The sequence below is a fragment of the Rhincodon typus genome, chromosome 29, assembly GCF_021869965.1.
Source record: "Rhincodon typus isolate 14 chromosome 29, sRhiTyp1.1, whole genome shotgun sequence".
Lineage (NCBI taxonomy): Eukaryota > Metazoa > Chordata > Chondrichthyes > Orectolobiformes > Rhincodontidae > Rhincodon > Rhincodon typus.
In genome coordinates, this window is record NC_063360.1 from 39,074,630 (window position 1) to 39,093,833 (window position 19,204).

At 45.7% G+C, this 19,204-nt stretch overlaps 2 protein-coding genes across 2 annotated transcripts in view; both read left to right on the forward strand.

The window, feature by feature from the left end:
* The first annotated feature begins 1,937 nt into the window (after window positions 1-1,937).
* LOC109923969 (ubiquitin-conjugating enzyme E2 R2) lies at window positions 1,938-10,668 on the forward strand. The gene is made up of 5 exons (XM_048614024.1): window positions 1,938-2,477; window positions 5,339-5,425; window positions 5,613-5,710; window positions 5,829-5,963; window positions 9,842-10,668. The coding sequence occupies exons 1-5, from the start codon at window positions 2,301-2,303 to the stop codon at window positions 10,056-10,058; spliced, it is 714 nt and encodes a 237-aa protein (XP_048469981.1). The 5' UTR covers window positions 1,938-2,300; the 3' UTR covers window positions 10,059-10,668.
* An 8,134-nt stretch (window positions 10,669-18,802) lies between these two features.
* LOC125486445 (paired amphipathic helix protein Sin3a-like) overlaps window positions 18,803-19,204 on the forward strand; it is a 16,511-nt gene continuing 16,109 nt past the window's right edge. Inside the window, exons 1-2 of the mRNA XM_048613954.1 lie at window positions 18,803-18,858; window positions 19,003-19,138. Coding sequence (XP_048469911.1) covers window positions 18,803-18,858; window positions 19,003-19,138 — 192 coding nt within the window. The remainder of the gene's footprint in view (window positions 18,859-19,002; window positions 19,139-19,204) is intronic.

The window sequence follows — 19,204 nt, forward strand, 5'->3', positions numbered from 1 at the left end:
CCCTACTGCTTAATGTAAGGTTGTCGGGTCTTTTCCTTGTTTTCTTTCTTGCTTCCTTTGTAAATGGGGGTGGAAGGAGGGTGATATTTGCTACCTTCCAATCCACAAGAATCATTCCAGAATCTCTAGAATTTCGAAAATATTCCTCAATGTGTCAGCTATCTCTATAACTACCTTCTTAACACTCAGGGGCCAATGGCCATCATCCCAGAGGATTTATTAACTTATCAGCCCCATTACACTTCCCAAGTACATTCTTGTTAGTAATACCAATTTCCTTCAACTCTTCATTCTCCCTAATTACCAGGATCTTTACTCCTGGGAGTTTTCTTGAATCTTCCTCGGTGAACATAGACAATGTAATAATTTAGAGTTTCTGTCATTTATTTGTTCCACATTATAAGTTCTCTTGACTCTCCCTTTAATGGACTCCCATTTGTTTTTTATATACCAGCAGAAGCTTTTACAGTTTTTTTTTGCCAGATTGCATTCATTTTCTATTCTCCCTTTCCTTATCAGTTTCCTGTCCTCCTCAGTTGTAACCACCCAATCCTCAGCATTACTGCCATTTCTGGCCAATTTATCAGCCTTTTCTTTTAATCTTATATAATCCCCAACTTCTTTGTTAGCCATAGTTGACTCTCGCTTTTTAATATTTGCATCTTGAAAGAATGTAGAGATGCTGTAAGTCATGTAATAGTTCTTTGTTAACTCTCCATTGCTTAGGAGCAGTCATGCTTTTTAAGTATTTTCCCAATTCACCTCAGCCATTTTTTTTCAAGCATTTATAATTTCCCTTTTCAAATTTAACACCCTTCAGGATATATATGGTCACTGATGCTTAAAAGTTCTTTACCAGCAAGATAATGAATTAGTCCTTTGTCATTACATAAATTCAGGAATAAAATAGCCTGTAATCTAGTTGGCTCCCCCAACAGCTGCTCTAGCAAACCATTCTTAAAACACTCCAGAAACATGTCCCCGCAGTTTTCGTGCTAAATTGGTTACTCAGTCAATGTGTAAATTGAAATAACTCATGATTACTACGTCGTCTTTGCTAAATGGTTCCCTCATCTTCTGATTAATACCATGCCCCATACTACCACTATTATTTGGTGGCCAATGAATTACTTCAACATCTGCTGCCCCTTGGTGTTTCTTAACTGTCCCCAAACAGATTTCATATGTAGGTCTCCTGATCTGAGATTCACCCTGACTAATATACTGATCCCATCCATTCTGTTCAATCTGACTGCAATGCCTTCTCCTCTTTATTGTCTGTGCTTCTTAAACATCAAATATTCATGAATATTCAGTTCCTGCTCCTAGTCACCATGTACCTATTTCTCTCTATTTGTGCCTTAAGATCATCTACCTTGTGGCGAATGCTGTGTGCCTTCAGAAAGAGTGCACCAGACTTTGTCTTTTGACAAGATTTGTCTCATCCATCCAATTCCAGTGCCTGCATAAGAACTAATCTCTCAGAAATCTCCCCATTTCTGAAGAAGGTTCCCAACCCGAAACGTTAACTTTCCTGTTCCTCTGATGCTGCCTGGCCTGCTGTCTTCCTCCAGCTCCACACTGTGTAATCTCTCTATTCTGTTGCTCAGGTAAACTCCTAACCAAGTCAAATATTTGCAAATTTAGTGAAGTATCTCTAATTAAAGCCACTGTGCAATGCCTTTTGGAAGTTCCAATAAGTCGGATCCATGGGTGTTACCATCCAACCCTACCACCATTGGGGACGGCCCAATGGCTGGTGGATGGAACTACATCTCCCAAAATGCCCAGTGTGCAACTGTCACGTGATAGCGCACGTTCGGCCGCTCTCCGATTGGTGGAGTTTGCACCCTCTGGTCCTTGATTGGTGGCGCTTGTTGTTCCGGGCGCTGATTGGTTGAGAGTGGCACGGGTCCTGATTGGACACATTGTGATTTGCTACTTTGTGGCGGCGCCGCGATTGGCCGGAGCCGGTGACGGGGGCGATTGTATCCAGAGCGCGGGGTCAGTGACTCGGAGCCGAGTCTCCGGCCTCTGGCCACCCCCTGGAGCGGCCCCGGAGCCAGAGCGGATATCCCCCCTTCCCTTCCCCCACGGACAGGCCCTACTCTCAGAGCGGATACCCCTTCCTAGATAGGCCCCGGACCTCGAGCGGATACTCCCCCAGGACAGGCCCTCAGACCCGGAGCAGATACCACCAGGACAGCCCTCAGATCTAGAGCGGGGACACCTCCGGACCGGATCCACAGTCAGTCCCAGCCCGGCCCGGGGGCCCGGCTCCGGCTCCGGCCCGGGTGGCCATGGCTCACCAGCAGAGCAGCAGCTCCCAGAAGGCGCTGATGCTGGAGCTAAAGAGCCTCCAGGAGGAGCCGGTAGAGGGTTTCCGCATCACCCTGGTCGACGAGTCCGACCTCTACAACTGGGAGGTGGCGATCTTCGGGCCGCCCAACACTCACTACGAGGGCGGCTACTTCAAGGTGAGGCCGAGGCTTCAGGCCGAGCAGGGCCAGGCCAGCAGGGTGGTGAAGGTGAAGGATCTTGGGGGAGGACGGCGAGTTGTTTGGGGACTGCTGGGAGGGGCCGTGAGGTGCTCGTCCCTGTGTTTTCGGTGGCAGTGTTTGGTGCGGGGAGATGGTTCCTGGGGTATGAGGGGAATTCTCCCTCAGATTTATTCCCCTCCCCCGGGGTGTGTGAGGTATTTGTTTTCTCTCTCTCTCTCCCGCCCGGTTTATTGCAGGATGTGGGGCGATTTGGGTTTGGTGTTCATTTCGTTCAGAAGTTGGGAACTCTGGGCCCTGAGTGTGTGGAGTTAGTGGGATGTGTCTCCCCGCCAGCGATAGTCATATGGCCTTATGAGGGTGATCTCACAGTGAAGTTTTATAGCATGGAGAGGCCTTTCAGCCTACTGTGTCTCTTCCAGTCGTCAAGCACTTATCTACTCTAATCCATTTGCCAGCACTTGGTCCATACCTTGTATGGTGTGGCGCTTCAAGCGATCACCTAACTGCTTTTAAATGCAGCGATGGTTCCTGCTTCTATCATTCTTTCAGGCATTGAATTCCAGATACTCGCTTCTCCTGTAAATGAAAAAAATTCTGCTCTGGACTGCAATTTCCTATTGACCGGTTGTTCTATCTTCATGTCCAAGATTCTGCTTTATGTGGCTCTTTCTTCAGATTCTCCTGTATAGTTTGTGCATCTTCTGGTTCTCTTTGCTACAGATTTCCAGCTCTCTACCATCACCAGCTGTTCAGCGTGAAATTCTGGAGTTCCCATCTGTCCCCTTTCGAAATGCTCCTTAAAACTGATGACCTCTCTCTGGCACCCTCCTCTTTGACCAAATTTCTGGCCACCTGCTTTAACATTGTGGCTCACGTCAAATTCTGTTTTGTAATCTTGACATATTAAAGGTGCTACATGAATACAAGTTGCTTTGCTTGGTATCCAGTGTCAAGCCCACAACTGAGTGTGTGAATTTACTGTTCAGTGTGGACAGGTATGGGGCATCTAATTTTTTCCTCGGGAAAATCCCAGACTAACGTGGCCTGGTGTTCTGTATTTAAGTTGGTTTAAGGATGAATATTGGCTCCAGGATGCTAGGGAGACCTCATTTGCTTTGCAAAATAGTATCCATAGGATTTTTTTACAGCCAAAAGCAACAGATGAGCCTTTACTGATTATCTTGTCAGAAAAGCAGCCCTTCCCATGTGGCTGTCCCTGTGTGCTGGACAATGAGGGGCATTGAGATCGTCAGTATATTCCTCAAACACTGGCCTGGTGTTTTTGATCCTTGTGGAGGGGGGAGTTCTGGAGTCCTCTTGTGGACAGCTGAGAATTCCTCTTCAGTTATTTCTCAGCAGCTGTTTGCAGCGAATGGCTGTGGGTACCTTTTAAATGTGTCTTTAAAAATCATGTCTGGACTGTTTACTTATGCCCCTGCTGGTTTTGTTTCTGCTGCTTCTGTTCAGCTGCTGTTTAATAACAGCTTCTGGGAATTCAGTAACCAAGAATTCTCTGGGCCTGAGCTTGGTGCATGTTATGTACTGAACAAATAATTTGGTGAAACTTGGCTCAGTGTCTGGTCTTACTTTGGCACGGCATAGATTTTGCTGAGCAGCAGCTGCAGCCTCTGTGTGCAGTCTCCTTGGAATATGACTACTTGGCCATGTGCTATCTGATTTTTCTCTCCTCGTTTGTGTACTCCTTGCTGTTCTTTGTGATTTGCGTGTGGCAGGAAGAATCTGTAGAGTGTCCTTTGTTTTGAGGTATTTTACACTTTCTTAGCTCCTCCCGCCCCCACCTCCCCACTTTTAACCAGGTTCCCTTTGGTTTTGACCTGTGCACGAATTTGTAGGGTGGGGTAAGTGAGGGTAAAGCCTGTTGAGACACTGTCTGTGCAAAGTTTCATGTCTTGCAGAGTTTGACAATGAGTGAGTGCAGTGAAATTGCTACAGAAAATTTGCCTCCATCCGACATGTTGTGGTGTATTGGGATTGTCTATACCTCCTGAGCTCACATACCTAGATTCAAGTCCCATCTTGTCCAGAAGTGTCAAAACATGTCTGGATAAGTGGGTTAAATGTAGCTAGGCTATCATGTTTGGTTCAGTAGCTAGCACTTTTTTGTCTAAGGCACTTGTAGGAGGATTATTAAATTGGAGAGCGTTTAGGAAAGATTTACAAGGATGTTGCCGGGACTGGGGAGTATCAGTTACAAGGAGAGACTGGATAGTCTGGGACTCTTTGCACTGGAGCATAGGCGCTTGAGGGGTGACCTTGTACAGCTTTATAAAATATAAAAGGGCCATAGATAAGGTGAATATGATGGGGCAGTTGAAAACTAGAGGGCATATTTTTAAGGTGATAAAGATTTAAAAGGGACCTGAGGGGCAGCTTCACACAAGATAGTTCATATATGGAATGAACTGCCAGAGGTACAGTTATAACATTTTAAAAGACATTTGAACAGGTATGTGAATAGGAATGGTTTGGAGGGATATAGGCCAAATGCAGCAAGTGGGACAATCTAGTTTGGGAAACTTGGTTGGCATGGACTGGTTGGACCAAAGGGCCTGTTTCTGTGCTGTATGACTCTCTGACTCTGGTGGAATTCTGCCCTGTTTTCTGAGGAATCTAGTGAGGGAATAACTTCAGCTATCATGGTGACTGGGGAGAACCCTGGGATTACACAGCTTCTGTCCTTGGTCCGGAGAGCCGTGCTGGGATTGGTGTGTCTCTGTGGAGGGAGGGTAGAAGCTGGGGTGGCATATCAAGGTTGACATTTGATGGTGTCCCTTGCCCCAGCTTGTCTAAAAGCTGCCATTTGTTTCCTCTCCCAGGCACAGTTGACGTTTCCTATGGATTATCCATACTCTCCACCCACATTCCGCTTCCTCACCAAGATGTGGCATCCCAATATCTACGAGGTAAGGTTAGCGTCTGGGAGAAAAGGGTGAATTTGAGGGGTTGAGCAGTGCTTGGGCCCTCCCTTGGGGTTGGGAAAGTGGGGAGGGGCAGTAGGTGAGGGCTGCTGCCTTGGTCCCAGTGTCAGGAGCTTTGAGCTTTATCCTGTGGGACGTAAATGCTGAGGAAATCCTTCTGTCTCTCCTGCAGAATGGGGACGTGTGTATTTCAATTCTGCATCCACCAGTTGATGACCCACAGAGTGGAGAGCTCCCCTCTGAGAGATGGAATCCCACCCAGAATGTCAGGTACAAGTGCCACAAGTTGATACAATCATTTTCACAGCAATCTGCTACAAATTGAGCCAGTGCTTTGTGTTGCTGCTTTAATTTGCTCTGTTGTTTAAAATTTCCTGATTCATGACAGGACAATTCTCCTCAGCGTCATCTCACTGTTGAATGAGCCAAACACATTTTCTCCTGCTAATGTGGATGCTTCAGTGATGTTTCGGAAGTGGCGGGATAGTAAAGGAAAGGATCGAGAGTATGCAGAGATTATTAGGTGAGTGTAAGGCTGTTTAAAATCTGATCAATGTGGGCTGTGATCATGTGAGTTTCTGTACTGTGGCTAAGACTTGATGCCGTAGCAGGCTGTTGCGGTTAGTGTGATGACCTGGAGCTCTGTTTCATGAGATGTGGAGTTTCTGAATGAAGAGGCAAGATTGGCCAAAACGCTTCACTCTTGTGCATGGACCAAATCAGAGTCAGGGTCTCGGCTGCAGCAGCTGAGAGGGCTATCATTGCTATAAACTGCTACAATGAAAGACCTCATTGGAAGGTGACAGAGGTTGGAGCTTGAGGATGAATTGCTGCCTGGGGGTAGGAGATTGGTACAAGGACAGGAACTAGAGTGTACTGCAGTCTGTCAGGATGTGACTGGTGTCTCCCAGGAACCTGAACTGAGATCATAGCTATAGCTGTTCATGCCATCATTAATGGCTTGGGTGAAGAAAGAGAGTTTGTATGGCCAACTTTGCCAAAGTTATGTAGGTAGGTAGGTACCATGATAAATAATTCCAATGCAGCAGAAAAATGTGTTTTATTTGTTCAGGGCATGGAGTTGGGCTTTGCAAGGCAACTGTTTGAGTTGCTTACAAAGATGATGGTCCTACTCAGACATTTCAGACAGCATTTTAAGAATCAGTTGCACTGCTGTAGGTCTGGGACCTTGGGTAGTCCAGACCAGGTAGGGATGACAGATTTCTTTACCTAAAGATCATTAGGGTGCTGACCTCCCATCAGGCTGACTGCATTCCAGCGTTGGTCCAAAAATGGACAAAAGAGCTGAACTTTGGAAGTGCACTGTGTGTGACTGCCCTTGACATTGAGGCTTCATTTGACCAAATGTGGCAAAGACCTCCTGGGAAACTGGAGTTGATGGGAATCAGGGGGAAATGCTCTGCTGATTGGAGCATACCAAACACATTAGTAAGGTGGTTGAGATTGTTGGAGGTCAGTCATCTCAGCTCCAGGATGTCTCTGCAGGATTTCAGCGGGGTTGTGTCCCAGGCTCAACCATCATCAGCTGTTTCATCTATCTTCCCTCCATAAGGCTAGAAGTGGGGATGTTCATTGCACAATGTTCAGCACCATTGACAACTTCTCAGAGACTGAAGCAGTCCATGCTCAAATGCAGCAAGACCTGGACAATTTGCAGACTTGGTCTGATAAATTCCAAGTAAGACTTGCACCAAAAATTGCCAATCAATGGCCATCTCCAACAACAGAGAATCTAGCCATCACCTCTTCATATTCAATGGTGTTAACATCGCTAACACTCACACTCCTTGTCCTGGGGTTTACCATTGATCAGAAACTGAACCAGGCCAGCCATATCAATACTGTGCCAACGAGAGCAGGTTAGAGATTTGGAATCCTTCAGTGAGTAACTTGCTTCCTGACTCCCCAAAGCCATCTACCAGGCACAAGTAAGGAGTGTGATGGAATACTCTCCACTTGTCTGGATGGGTGCAGCTCCAACATCGCTCAAGAAGTTTGACACCATCCAGGACAAAAAGCAGCCTTTTGATTTCAGACAAAATCCCACTTCCACAAACATTCACTTCTTTCTAAAAGTTTTGGCAAAGATCTGTAGCTTGGGTTGTGGATGAGGTTGACTTGCTCGCTGAGCTGGCTTGTTTTTGTTCATGAATAAGAAAAGCCAGCTCGGTGAGCAAGTCAACAACCTCATTCGCTTTTGCAAGCCCATAGTGGCAGCACTGTCTACCACTTGGAAAATACACTGCAATTTAAAAACCATTCTTTCAATATTCACGGTCACTATCATCTAGAAGAGAGGGCTGATTTGTCATGTTGCTGATTTGTGTATTTCCTTCCCTTGTGATCGTGATTTGACAAGAAAAGGAGAAAGCTGTTCAGCCCCTGGATTGTATTCTGCCAATTCCAGGACACCACCCTAGTACTTTCCAATGTGGCTCTGCGCTCTCATTTCCGTATCATTGGCACTGTGTTGCTGCTTCCATATTTTTTTATTTAAGATGGATCTGAGGTGTGTTTGGTGGGAGGTTTGGGAAACTCACCCAATTCAAGCAGCGCCCAGTGAGATCCAGTAACAATATGATCACTCCTTGATACCTAGGAACAGGAGGAGGCCATTCAGTCCTTCAAGCCTGTTCTGCCATTCAGTGAGCTAATGGCTGATCTGTGGCCAAACTCCATATATCCATTTATCTGACCTTGCCCCATATCCCTTTAATACGTTTGCTTGACAAAAATCTATCTATCAAGATTTAAAACTAACAACTGACGTAGCATCCACTGCTGTTTATGGAACAGAGTTCTAAACATCTACTGCCCTTTGTATGTTTCAAGATGAGTGTATCTGCTTTTCAAGTGATCCTTTTAGAACCGTGCAAATCCAATGGTGTCAGTTGGCATCAAATAAGTGTCATTCTAACAGAACATCTTTAAATACAGGATCACTCGTTATTCTTTAACTGACAGTTTTAGAAATTTGTGTTCCTGGGAAAAGTGACAGAAATCTGTCCAGGTTTACCTTTACAAATTTTGTTGGGAACCTGGCCTTGTGAATTGTTTCTCGAACTGAAAGTCCAATTGAGAATTTCAGTTGGAGTGGCAGGTTTGTACCTCACATCCAGTACATAGTTTCCTTGAATTTTGCCAATTTGTAACTTCAGAATCCATTAAGGAAAACCACTTCCTAATGATCTGGTTGAATCTGCAGAGTGTTTTAGACTGTTATTAGCTTCTCTAGACTGCTTTGTCTCATGTTTTTGTCTATTATTTGACTAGTGAACCAATTTAATCTTATTTCCCCTGTTGCCACCATACCGCTCCCCCAAAAAAAAATGCCATGTTGATTCCATCCCTGTCTCCAGCTGTGGTGGGGGTGGAGATCACTTTCTGTTTTGGTTTCCTTTGATCTTTCTTTGTGTCATCTTGTTTGGCATTATTGCCCTCCTCTGTCCTATGTCACATATTGCAGTCCTCCGCTCACCCCATTGTGTTTCTGAGAGTGACTGGAACTAACCACAAATGAATTTGCCAACCGATGTATGTAGACCTCGCTGACCCTTAATTTAAGAACATGACAGGTGCATAGGGCTATGGACCAAGTGTTGGAAAATGTGATCAGAATAATTAGGTGAGTTTTGACTAGTGCAGATTCTATGGGTAAATGAAGTCTTTCTGTGCTGTATACCTCTGATTTAGATGTGGCACATAAACTTATGAATCGGAACCATCCAGTGGATTTTTCTTAACTGAGGAATAAATATTGCTCAGGGAGCCAGCCCCTGTCGTCCTTTGGGATTGTGCTACTGGGATGTTTTCTGTTCACCCAGGAGAGCAGAAGGAGTAACTTGAATTTGCCTACTTAAAATGATGGGACCTTCTTGATGGTGCCCCTGTGACTCTACCCAGGCCTATCCTGTCCCTTTTCCACAGTCAACATGGATTTCTGGCAATGACACCAGACTGACCCCACAGGGAGACTGAGCAGATTGAAGAGTGCTTGCTCTGGATGATGAGTGACAGGTAGAGCTTTTGGCATTGACCCTTGCAATTAGCCAAGTTGTTTTTACTTCTGCAGGAAGGCAGATCTAAAGGGTCAGAAGTGTAATTCAGGAGAAACTTCTTCACTTAGCAAATGGGAGAATATGGGACTCTCTCCCACAGGGTTTGGCTGAGGTGAATAATGCCAATTAAATTGAAGGGTTTGACATGGGGAAAAGGCAATTGGAAGGATATACTGATGGGATGAGATGGAAAAAGGGGCAAGAGGAAGCCTGTGGGGCCAAATGGCCTCTAAGTGGCTTTGCTGGTAAATTCTGTTGAAGCTTTGTGAATCTGGACCTTCACTGAATTTGGAAACCATTTTTCTTTTTCTATCTTTCTCAGAAAACAGGTTTTAGCCACCAAGGCAGAAGCAGATAAAGATGGTGTGAAGGTACCAACCACCCTGGCGGAATATTGTGTCAAGACTAAAGCGCCACCACATGACAATAGTTCGGACTTGCTGTATGATGACCTGTACGATGATGATATGGATGATGAAGAAGATGGTGATGGTGATTACTATGATGACGACGATGACTCGGGAAATGAAGAATCATGACCATCATCGGGCAGGAGGGGGTGACCAGCTGACCCCCCTCCTCCTCTTTCCCCCCCCTCTCCCTTCCAGGGGCTGACAGCTGCCCTTGCTCTGGGCCTGAGACCAGGCCTACATTGCAATATTTGTCCTTCCCCTCTCCCCTTCAATATATTTGGGGTGTGTCACGTCAACACTGCTCTTCCAGAATAAACTGTTTCCTGGCTGGGAGGGGGAAAAAGGAGGGGATTGGTTACTTTTTGTTTTGGGGGTGGGGGGAGATGGGGGGATGGGAGGGAGGGGCTGGTTTGTATTCTCATTTCTGACTCTGTTTGTTTTTGAAGCCAATGGTGAAACGTTTATTGGGGAGGGGGTGCTGCATCGCTCCATGTAACTTGCTGATAAAGATTTGCCTCTGATACTTACTTTCTACCTGATAGTCTGGCCCTTTCTTCCCCTCAACTGTGTCTTGGTGGGGAGTGTCCACTCTAGCCGCTGCCAAATCCCCATCCCAGAAGCTTTCCACTCCGATCCTGTCTGTATCGATAAGAATACCACTCTCTGAATTGTTTGCTGTCTCCTGCTGCGGTCATGTAACTCTGCCCCTGAGTAAAGTTAAGTGACCTCTCACCAAGCCCTGGTTTCAAATTTTGGGGCGGGCCTGAATTACTGGTGGCAGAAGATGGAGATCCTCTCTCTCTAGGACAAGCTGTGCACCCCTACCCCAGCCTTAGTGAAGTGCAGAACGCCTGCAGCCTGAAGCTTTCCTGCCACTGACCACCTACTGATCTGCTGTTGCTGGTTCTACTTGTTTCTGTAAACCTGGGTTTAAGGGCTGCTTCAGCAACATGACACTGAGACTGCACACGCTGATCTTATTGCAGAATCCCTCCCACAATGCTGCTGTGCTGGCAGCTTTGCTTTCATTCTGTCACAGGGTTGAAGTTGATGGAAACATTTTGAGATGAAAGTTTTAAAAGGATGGTTTTTGGTTTAAACCAAATGCCCTTGAATTGAGACTCTCCTGACATTAGTGACTCTGAGCCATGAGTCACAATAATTTCCTCTCTGGAAGTGGTGACAAGCGGGACTGGGACAGCCCAGGCCAGAGGGTGAAATAATTCACAGAAGTTCAGTTTTGGGTTTGTTTTGCCTTTGATAATGATGCTCCTGGTTCTAGTTCAGCATCTCAGAAGAGGGGGATTCCTGCGCAACCTGAAAACGGGCCTAGCAAAAAAGAAAATTGCTGACCTGGAAGCTGAAGAATGAAATACTGAATATTTCCATCATAATTCATTTTCAGAGGAATTTCTAAACTGTATTGCGGGATCTGCCTAAACTATGATTCTCCACTTTTTGTTTGAGTGACTGGTCATCCTGTTTGTGCGTAGAATATCAAGGGCTCTGTATGTCTCGCACTGGTTAAAATTGCAGTGAGAGTCAGCCCCTTCAGGAGTTGGGGGGAGAGAACTCTGTACCCCAGTGAGAGTCAGCCCCTTCTGGGGGGTGGGTGATGGAGAGAACCCCGTACTCCAGTGAGAGTCGGTCCCTTCAGGAGAGGCTCTGTGCCCCAGTGAGAGTCACCATCTCTGGGAGGGAAATCTGCAGTTGTGGTTTTCTCTCCTGGGATGTATGACCAAGATCTGGTGGGGTGATGGGGATTGCTGGTGTGCAGCTTCTGCATATGGCTGGGCAGAGGATCATTCAATAGAATTCTAGACTGGGATGTGGGCAATGTAGACCTGTGTTCCTCCCATCTGATTTGGATAATTGATCTTGAACATGTGGCATTAAGCTCTGAGAGCTTGTGAAAGGTTCCTTTTTGCTATCTGGCCATCTAATAGCAAAGTTTGGAACCTTCCCTGATGCCTGGATCTGGATCTGGTTCTGCAACCTCTTGCTGCTGACTACCCAAAACCACCCTCCTCACTGAGGAAGGGGGCTAGGTGGACCCTGGGCATGTTACTCTAGCTGTGTTATCTGCAGGGAAATGTTCCACTTGCAATCTGTGCTTGGAAGTTCTTGTTTGTTTTGGATTGTGGTTCCTTGGTGCCCAAAACCCTCTCTATAGTGCGCTTTGCTCTGGGATTACTCTGACTACCCAGATGAGTGGGAGTCTCTGGTCAGGGACCTCCTATTGATCTCAAACAGCTGCTGTTGTTCCTGACAGCAGGCAGCTCGAAGCTAGAATCAATCTAAAACGAGGGATGCTTATCAAAGAGCTTCCGTAAACAGTGGCTTTATTCCATGTTTGCAGCTGGGAATTAGCAGTATTTTGATTTTTTGTTTTTTTTTTTTTTTTTTTTTAGTCATTATTTCTTTGTTTCTAAATTGAATAAAAGACTTTTCAGGAGCCTGTCTGTGTTTGTGTCACTCTGACTTGCCTCTGGTATTGGGTGTAACCTGTCTCTTCCCCAGATACTGACGTTGTGTTGAAACAGCTGCTGTGATGGAAGCCTCAGGGTGACTAGAGCAATTGCTGGTTCAAAACATGAACAAGGCTTGTTCATGGAAAGCTTAACATCTGAAGGTGTGTTTTCTTTGGCTCCGTCTGAAGCTTGGATTTGCCTTTCCCCACCTTCTTCTGCTCCCCATGATTGTATTCAATCTGAACGGAGTTGAAGTATTTAACAAGTGGGACTGGGGGTGTGTAGGGCTCCTGCTGAGTGTTCCCTGGGAGAGCAGAAATGTCTGTGTATGAGAACACTGAATTTCATTGTAAGAATTTATCCTCAACATGCTGCAGGAATTGCTTTGCGTTTCTTTGTGTGCACAACTTCAATTTCCTGAATCACTTTAGGTAACTGGCTCATTGGGCATGGCAAGGTCCCACAAAAAGCAAATGAATGAATTTGTGACCCATTTTGATGTTTCTGGCAAGTCTTCCCAAAGTGTTTTACAAGGCAGCAATGGCAACCACAGAATCCGACCTCCACTCGCGCACACTCGCTCTCTCAGCTGTTTCCTCCCTACCTTTCTTCCCTGTTGTTGGGAAAAGGGTTTGGAAAGTGCTGGTCCAAGGGGTAAATGGTAGTCTGGGGCAGTTGGGAGCACTCTCCTCCTTGTATGCAGCTGGTCCCTGTACTGAGGGCACTTGTGGGTGTGGGTCAGTTTGCAGTTCTCTCTGCTTAGTTGGTGCAGTCTGCTGACCCTCCAGCTGTACTAATCACAGACTACACTCCATAAATAGTGAGCGAGTCAGAAAACTCTGCAAAGCCACTGCAGGGCATTGTGACCCACCGATTGTAGCTCTTGTGCTAAAAAGCTTGGGATTGGACTGGAATTAATTACCAGCAGGTTCCTGTTTTGATTCCACTATTCTTCCTGGACTGTGGATTGTGTTCCCCTCTCGTGTGTGTGTGCGCGTGTCCTAGGGGAAAGGATGATAGGGCAAGACTGGCAGTGCCTGTACTAGCAATCCCTGTTTGGGGGACATGATCAGGTCCCCTCATTTAACCCTTTGAGGACCAGTTTGTGGCTAAAACCTGGAATACAAACCTTCAGGGTACAGTGGAGGTAGATTCCAGAGAGAGTCATTTCAAAAGGAAGAACCTGCAGGCTTACAGAGAGAACAAGAGAAAGTCCCCAAATGAACTGTTCCATTTGCCTGTGCTGCACAATGCTGATTCTGTGGTACCCAGCATGAGGGCACAAACCCAGTAGTTGTTATTCACCCATTTCCAATATGGACTCAATGGGATAGGTTTTTTGGGTCTATGGGAAATGTGTTGTGCCTATTCACAATTGGAGAAGCTTGTGGTGAGCTTCCTCCTTGATTCAATGTGACATGCACAAGCCTGTTAGTTCCAGGATTTTGAGCCAGTGAGGCTGAAGGAACAGCGATATATTTCCTAGGTCTGATGATTGAGTGGTTTGGAGGGGAACTTGCCATATTCCCATTTATCTGCTGCCCTTGATGGTGGTGATTTTGTGGAAGGACCTGTTGGATGAACCTTGGTGAGTTACTGTGGTGTATCTTGTAGATAGTACACACTGCTGCCACTGTGCATTAGTGAATGGAGTGAACATTGAAGGTGGTAGATTGCTAGTCAAGTGGGAGCTGCTTTTTCCTGGATGGTGTTGAGTTTCTGAGTGTTGTTTAAGCTGCACCCATCCAGGCAAGTGGGGAGCATTCCACCACACTCCTCCCTTGCGCCTTGCAGATGGTGGACATGCTTTGGGGAGTCAGGGCATGAGTTACATTCTGTAGGGTGCCTAACCTCTGATGTTTTCTTATAGTCACTACTTATATGGCTAATCTAGTTCAGTTTCTGATCAATGGTAACCCTCAGGCTGTTGATAGTGGAAGCATCAGGGATGGTAACACCATTGAATGTCAAGGGGTGATTGTTAGATTACCTTTTATTGGAGAAGATCTTTCCCTGGCACTATGCCAGGATATTGTCGAGGTCTTGCATTTGGACTTGGCCTGTTTCTGAACTTGAAGAGTTGTGAATGCTGCTGGACATTGTGGAAACATCCCCCACTTCTGACCTCCTTCTGATGGAGGGAGGGTCCTTGGTGAAGCAGCTGAAGATAGCTGAGCCTATGACACTGCCCTGAGGAACTCCTGCAGAGATGTCCTGGAGCTGAGATGTCTGACCTCTAGCCACAACCATCTTCCAAGTATGACTTCAACCAGCAAAAAGATTTTCCCCAGTTCCTATTAATTCTACTTTTGCTTAGAGTTTCTTGATGTCACATTCAAACAATCACTGTGTGGGAGGTAAGCGAGGAAATTGTAGGAGACTTGATGTCAATTTTAAAACTCTTTAGATACAGGAGGTGCCAGGGGATTGGTAAACAACTAACATGGTAGGGATAGGCCAGTGAGTCTGACATCAGTTGGGAAATATTTAGAGAAATTTCTGAGGATACAATTGTATCTCCATTTGGATAGGTAAGGATTAATCAAGGATATCTTGGCTTTGTCAGAGGGAAATTGTATCTGTCAAATTTGATTGATTCAGCTTGTCGCCTCCTGAAAACATTTTCAGTGTAGTGCATTGGATATACTCTACATAGCAGACTGGTCATAAAAGTAAAAATCCATGGAATCCAGGCCAATTTTAGCAAATTGGATCCGTGACAGGAAACAGAAGATGATGGTAAAAGTCTCTTGTGACTGAAAGCCTGGGTTCCTTGCTGTTTGTCATCTACTTTTGTGAATCATAGCTTCATTAATGATAAGGACATGAATATTGTACGTCTTACCAGTAAGTTTACAGGTGACTGTAAAATTTATGATGTGGTAAATGGCAAGGAGGAGAGCCTCTGGTTATGGGACAAATAGTCAGATGGGCAAAACAATGGCAAATAGAATTTAATTCTGAAAATTTGGAGGACTTATAAAGTAAAGGAGTTTACGATGAATGGTAGGACCCATGGAATTACGGAATCAGAGGAACCATAAATGATTGAAGGCAACAGGACAGGTGAATATGGTTAAGAAGGCTTTTGGGATACCTTGCCTTTATTTTTCAAGGCATTGGGTATAAAAGTAAGGAAGTTACAATGGAGCTGTATACAACTGTAGGCCACAGCTGGAGTAGAGTATGCAGTTCTGGTCAACGTTCTATAGGAAAGATGAGATTACACTGGAGGGTGAAGAGGAGATTCAGCTGCATGTTGCCTGGGCTGGAGTCATTCTGCTCTGAAGAGACACTGGGCTAGTTTCCCTTGGAGCAGAGAAGGCTGAGGGGGAATCTGATTGAGACTTGATCTGAGATTGAGTGAGTTATAAAAGGTCATTGATTTTTAAAGTAAGGGTGCGAGAAGTTGAGGGAATTTAAGGAAGATATATCTTGGAAGGATATGCTGGCTTTGGAGGGGGTCCAGAGGAGGTTGACAAGAATATCTTAGGATAAAGGGCTTCTCGTAGGAGGAACTGTTAAGGACTCTGGGTCTGTACTCAAAGATTTAAACTTATGGAATACTGCCAGGCCTGGATAGAGTGGACATGGAGATGATGTTTTCACTAGTAGGAGAGACTAGGAGCAAGGGCACAGCCTTAGAGTGCCCTTTAGAACTGAGATGAGCCAGCAGGTGGGGAATGTATAGAACTCATTGCTGCAGAGGGCTGTGGAGGCCAACTCATTTTGTGTATTTAAGACACAAACAGACAGGTCCAGGATTCGTCAGGGGATCAAAGGTTACGGGGAAAAGGTAGGAGAATGCGTTTGAGAAACATATCATTCATGATCAAATGGCACAGCAGACCCAATAGGCTGAATGGCCTAATTCTGCTCCTATATCTTGAGGTCTTATACCCAGTACCTTTTTATTTGATCCTCTGGCTTGATGGCAATGGTTGAGTGGGTGATATGCCATGCTATGAGGTTGCAGATTGTGCTGGAGTACAATTCTGCTGTTGATGGCCTCATGGATGCCCAGTCTTGAGTTGCTAGATCTGTTGAAGTCATTTAGCATGGTGATAGTGCCACACAACATGATAGAGAGTATCTTCATTGTGAAGGCGGGACTTCATGTCCACAAGGACTGTGCAGTGGTCACTCTTACTAATACTGTCATGGGCAGGTGCATCTGCAACCAGCAGCTTGGTCAGGATGAGGTCAAGTCTGTTAGTCTGTTTTTCTCTCTTTTTTTTTTTGATTCTCTCACCACCTGCCACAGGCCCAGTCTAGCAGCTATGTCCTTTAGGACCTGACCAGCTCGATCAGTAGTATTGCTGCTGAGCCACTCCTGGTGGTGGGCATTGAAATCCCCCACCCAGAGTACATTTTGTGCCCTTGCCATCCTCAGTGCTTCCTCTAAGTGTTAAACAACAACATGCAGGAGTACTGATTCATTAGCTTAGGGAGAATGGTACATGGTAATCGGCAGGAGGTTTCCTTGCCCATGTTTAACCTGATGCCATGAGACTTCATTCTGTCCAGAGTCAATGTTGAGCGCTTCCAGGGCAATTCCCTTACAACTATATACCACAGTGCTTCCCCCTCTGCTGGATCTGTTCTGCTGGCAGGACAGGACATATCCAAGGGACGAGACTCTGTTGGGTTCAAAAGGAAGCGTTTTACTTTGTTTCTAGTGCCTTGGTTGGTGGAAGCTGGTCTTTCCAGTTATATTCCTTTCTTTAGATTTTGCCGCGGTTTGATACACAATAGCATCTTCCTAGGCCCTTTCAGAGGATGGGTAGGAGTCCGCCACTTTGCTGTGGGTCTGAAGTTGTGTGGGCGAGACTGCTTGAAATCCTTCTTTAAAGGACATTCACGAACCAGGTGGGTTTTTACATCAATCAACAATGGTTGCACGGTCACCATTAGGCCAGCTTTTAATTACAAATTTTATTGAATTCATATTTCACCATCCACCCTGGTGGGATTTGAACCCCTGTCCCCTAGCTTTATGGATTAATCCAGTAAATCAGCTGCCACCCCACAGCTTCTCATTGGCATATGGATTATACTCACTCTCTCTCACACACACCTTCTCTCTCTCTTTCTTTCTCACTCACTCTCTCTCTCGCCTTTCAATGAGATTATGGTTGGTTTGGCTCATATTATTTAATTCTTTTGCTTAACAAAAAAAAGTTAGTTCAGATTTAAAATTAACAACTGATCTAGCAACAAGTGACATTTGTGAAAGTGAGTTCCAAACCCCTCCCACCCTTTGTATGTAGAAGTATTTCCTAACATCTCTCCTTAATGGTCTATGCCCCTACTTTTCAAATCTTAGTCAGTAGAAATAGTTTATCTTTACCTACCCTGTCTTTTTCTGTTAACATATTGGAGACTTTGATCAGATCACCCCTTAACCTTCTAAATTCCAGACAAAACAGGTTGACGTTGTATACTCTGTCATCATAACCTAAACCTGAAGTCCAGGTATCATTCTTTTAACAGTGACTTCCCAGCATGAGACACTGTACAGGAATCAGAAGCATGTGTTCCTACCTAAGGCCAGCTGTAATTCTCCTTGTGTTGCCCAGCCTGACTTGTTACAGAGTTGAATTAACACCCAGGTTTAATCTCAATGAACATCGTATTCGGGTGTTATTGGATTCTAATAGATTTAGTATGGCCAACAGCAGCTCAGGGAACTAAACATAAACTCTGCTTATTAAAATTAAACCAATTTGATTTTTTGAAAAAATCTGACAAGGTTGCTGGGAGTTGTGTACTGATTCCTAGTATCACAAAGTAGATAACCATTCAGCCCACTCATATAAGAGGTTTTGCTAATCTCAGTGAGATGACCAAAAGTAGATTTCTGATGTAGCCACCGCACTAACAGCGGTTTCCTGACGAATGGGAATCCGGGGTGACCAGAACAAATCTCTTCATCCACATCACCTCCTGATAGTCCCTCTTCTGATTTATGATACAGCTTTTCTTCCTCTGCTTGGGGGCGGTTAGTGAGATAATGTCCCAGCTCAGATCCATCACAAAATGAATATTAATGTGAGAAAGTTTGCCTTAAAGGGTTTCTGTGGACGTTCTCTCCGGGACAGTCAGGCCCAGGAAGGCTGTAGTGAGACCTGGAGCATTCTGAGGGATTACTTCATCAAACATCTTCCACATCCGCTTTAAACTGAGAACGTGTTTGTTGGAAGAATCGTGAAATAAGACAGCACTGGATATTCAGTGTGGGTTAGCTCTGAGGCAGAGTTACCCCATCTTTCTAATTTCTTGTTTTTGTTTCATATCTTCATTTAATTTTGTTCCTGAGGCCGCTTTGGAAGTTATTAAATTTGTTAAATTGTTCTTTCTAACCATCTTCAACTGTTTTATCAAACACCTCCCTCTGGAATGCAATATTTACAGCAGCGGCCTGTGTTTGGCTCTGAAGCCGGTGGAAGGAAGGGGTAAGGGTGGCTCATTCTTTATCTGAGCCCTGCTCCTGGCGCGGACTGACGGGCTCCATTACCACCCGGCCCCGGTCTTTAGGCCGCCCGGCCTCTGCCCGGAACCTAAGAGCAGCGCCCAAAGCGGCCCCGGACCTTCTCTAGGAGGCACCGGGGTCTGATTGGTTACCGGCAGGCACCGTCCCAGGGATGGGTTTCACGGACGGACAGGAAACGGGGTGCCGCTGGGGGCGCGGAGCCGGAACCGAGAGGAAGCGCGGAGCCCGGGCTGGAGCCGCGGGTGAGCGGGGGAGGGGAAGGGGGGATGTGGGGCAGCTTGATATGACACACGATGAACGATCTCCAC

Bases quoted from the DNA above. Each gene is read 5' to 3' on its own strand.
- LOC109923969 (XM_048614024.1), top strand. From the start codon at position 2,301: ATGGCTCACCAGCAGAGCAGCAGCTCCCAGAAGGCGCTGATGCTGGAG. The intron at 5,426-5,612 runs GTAAGGTTAGCG...TCTCTCCTGCAG, and splicing joins GGCATCCCAATATCTACGAG to AATGGGGACGTGTGTATTTC. The intron at 5,711-5,828 runs GTACAAGTGCCA...GATTCATGACAG, and splicing joins AATCCCACCCAGAATGTCAG to GACAATTCTCCTCAGCGTCA.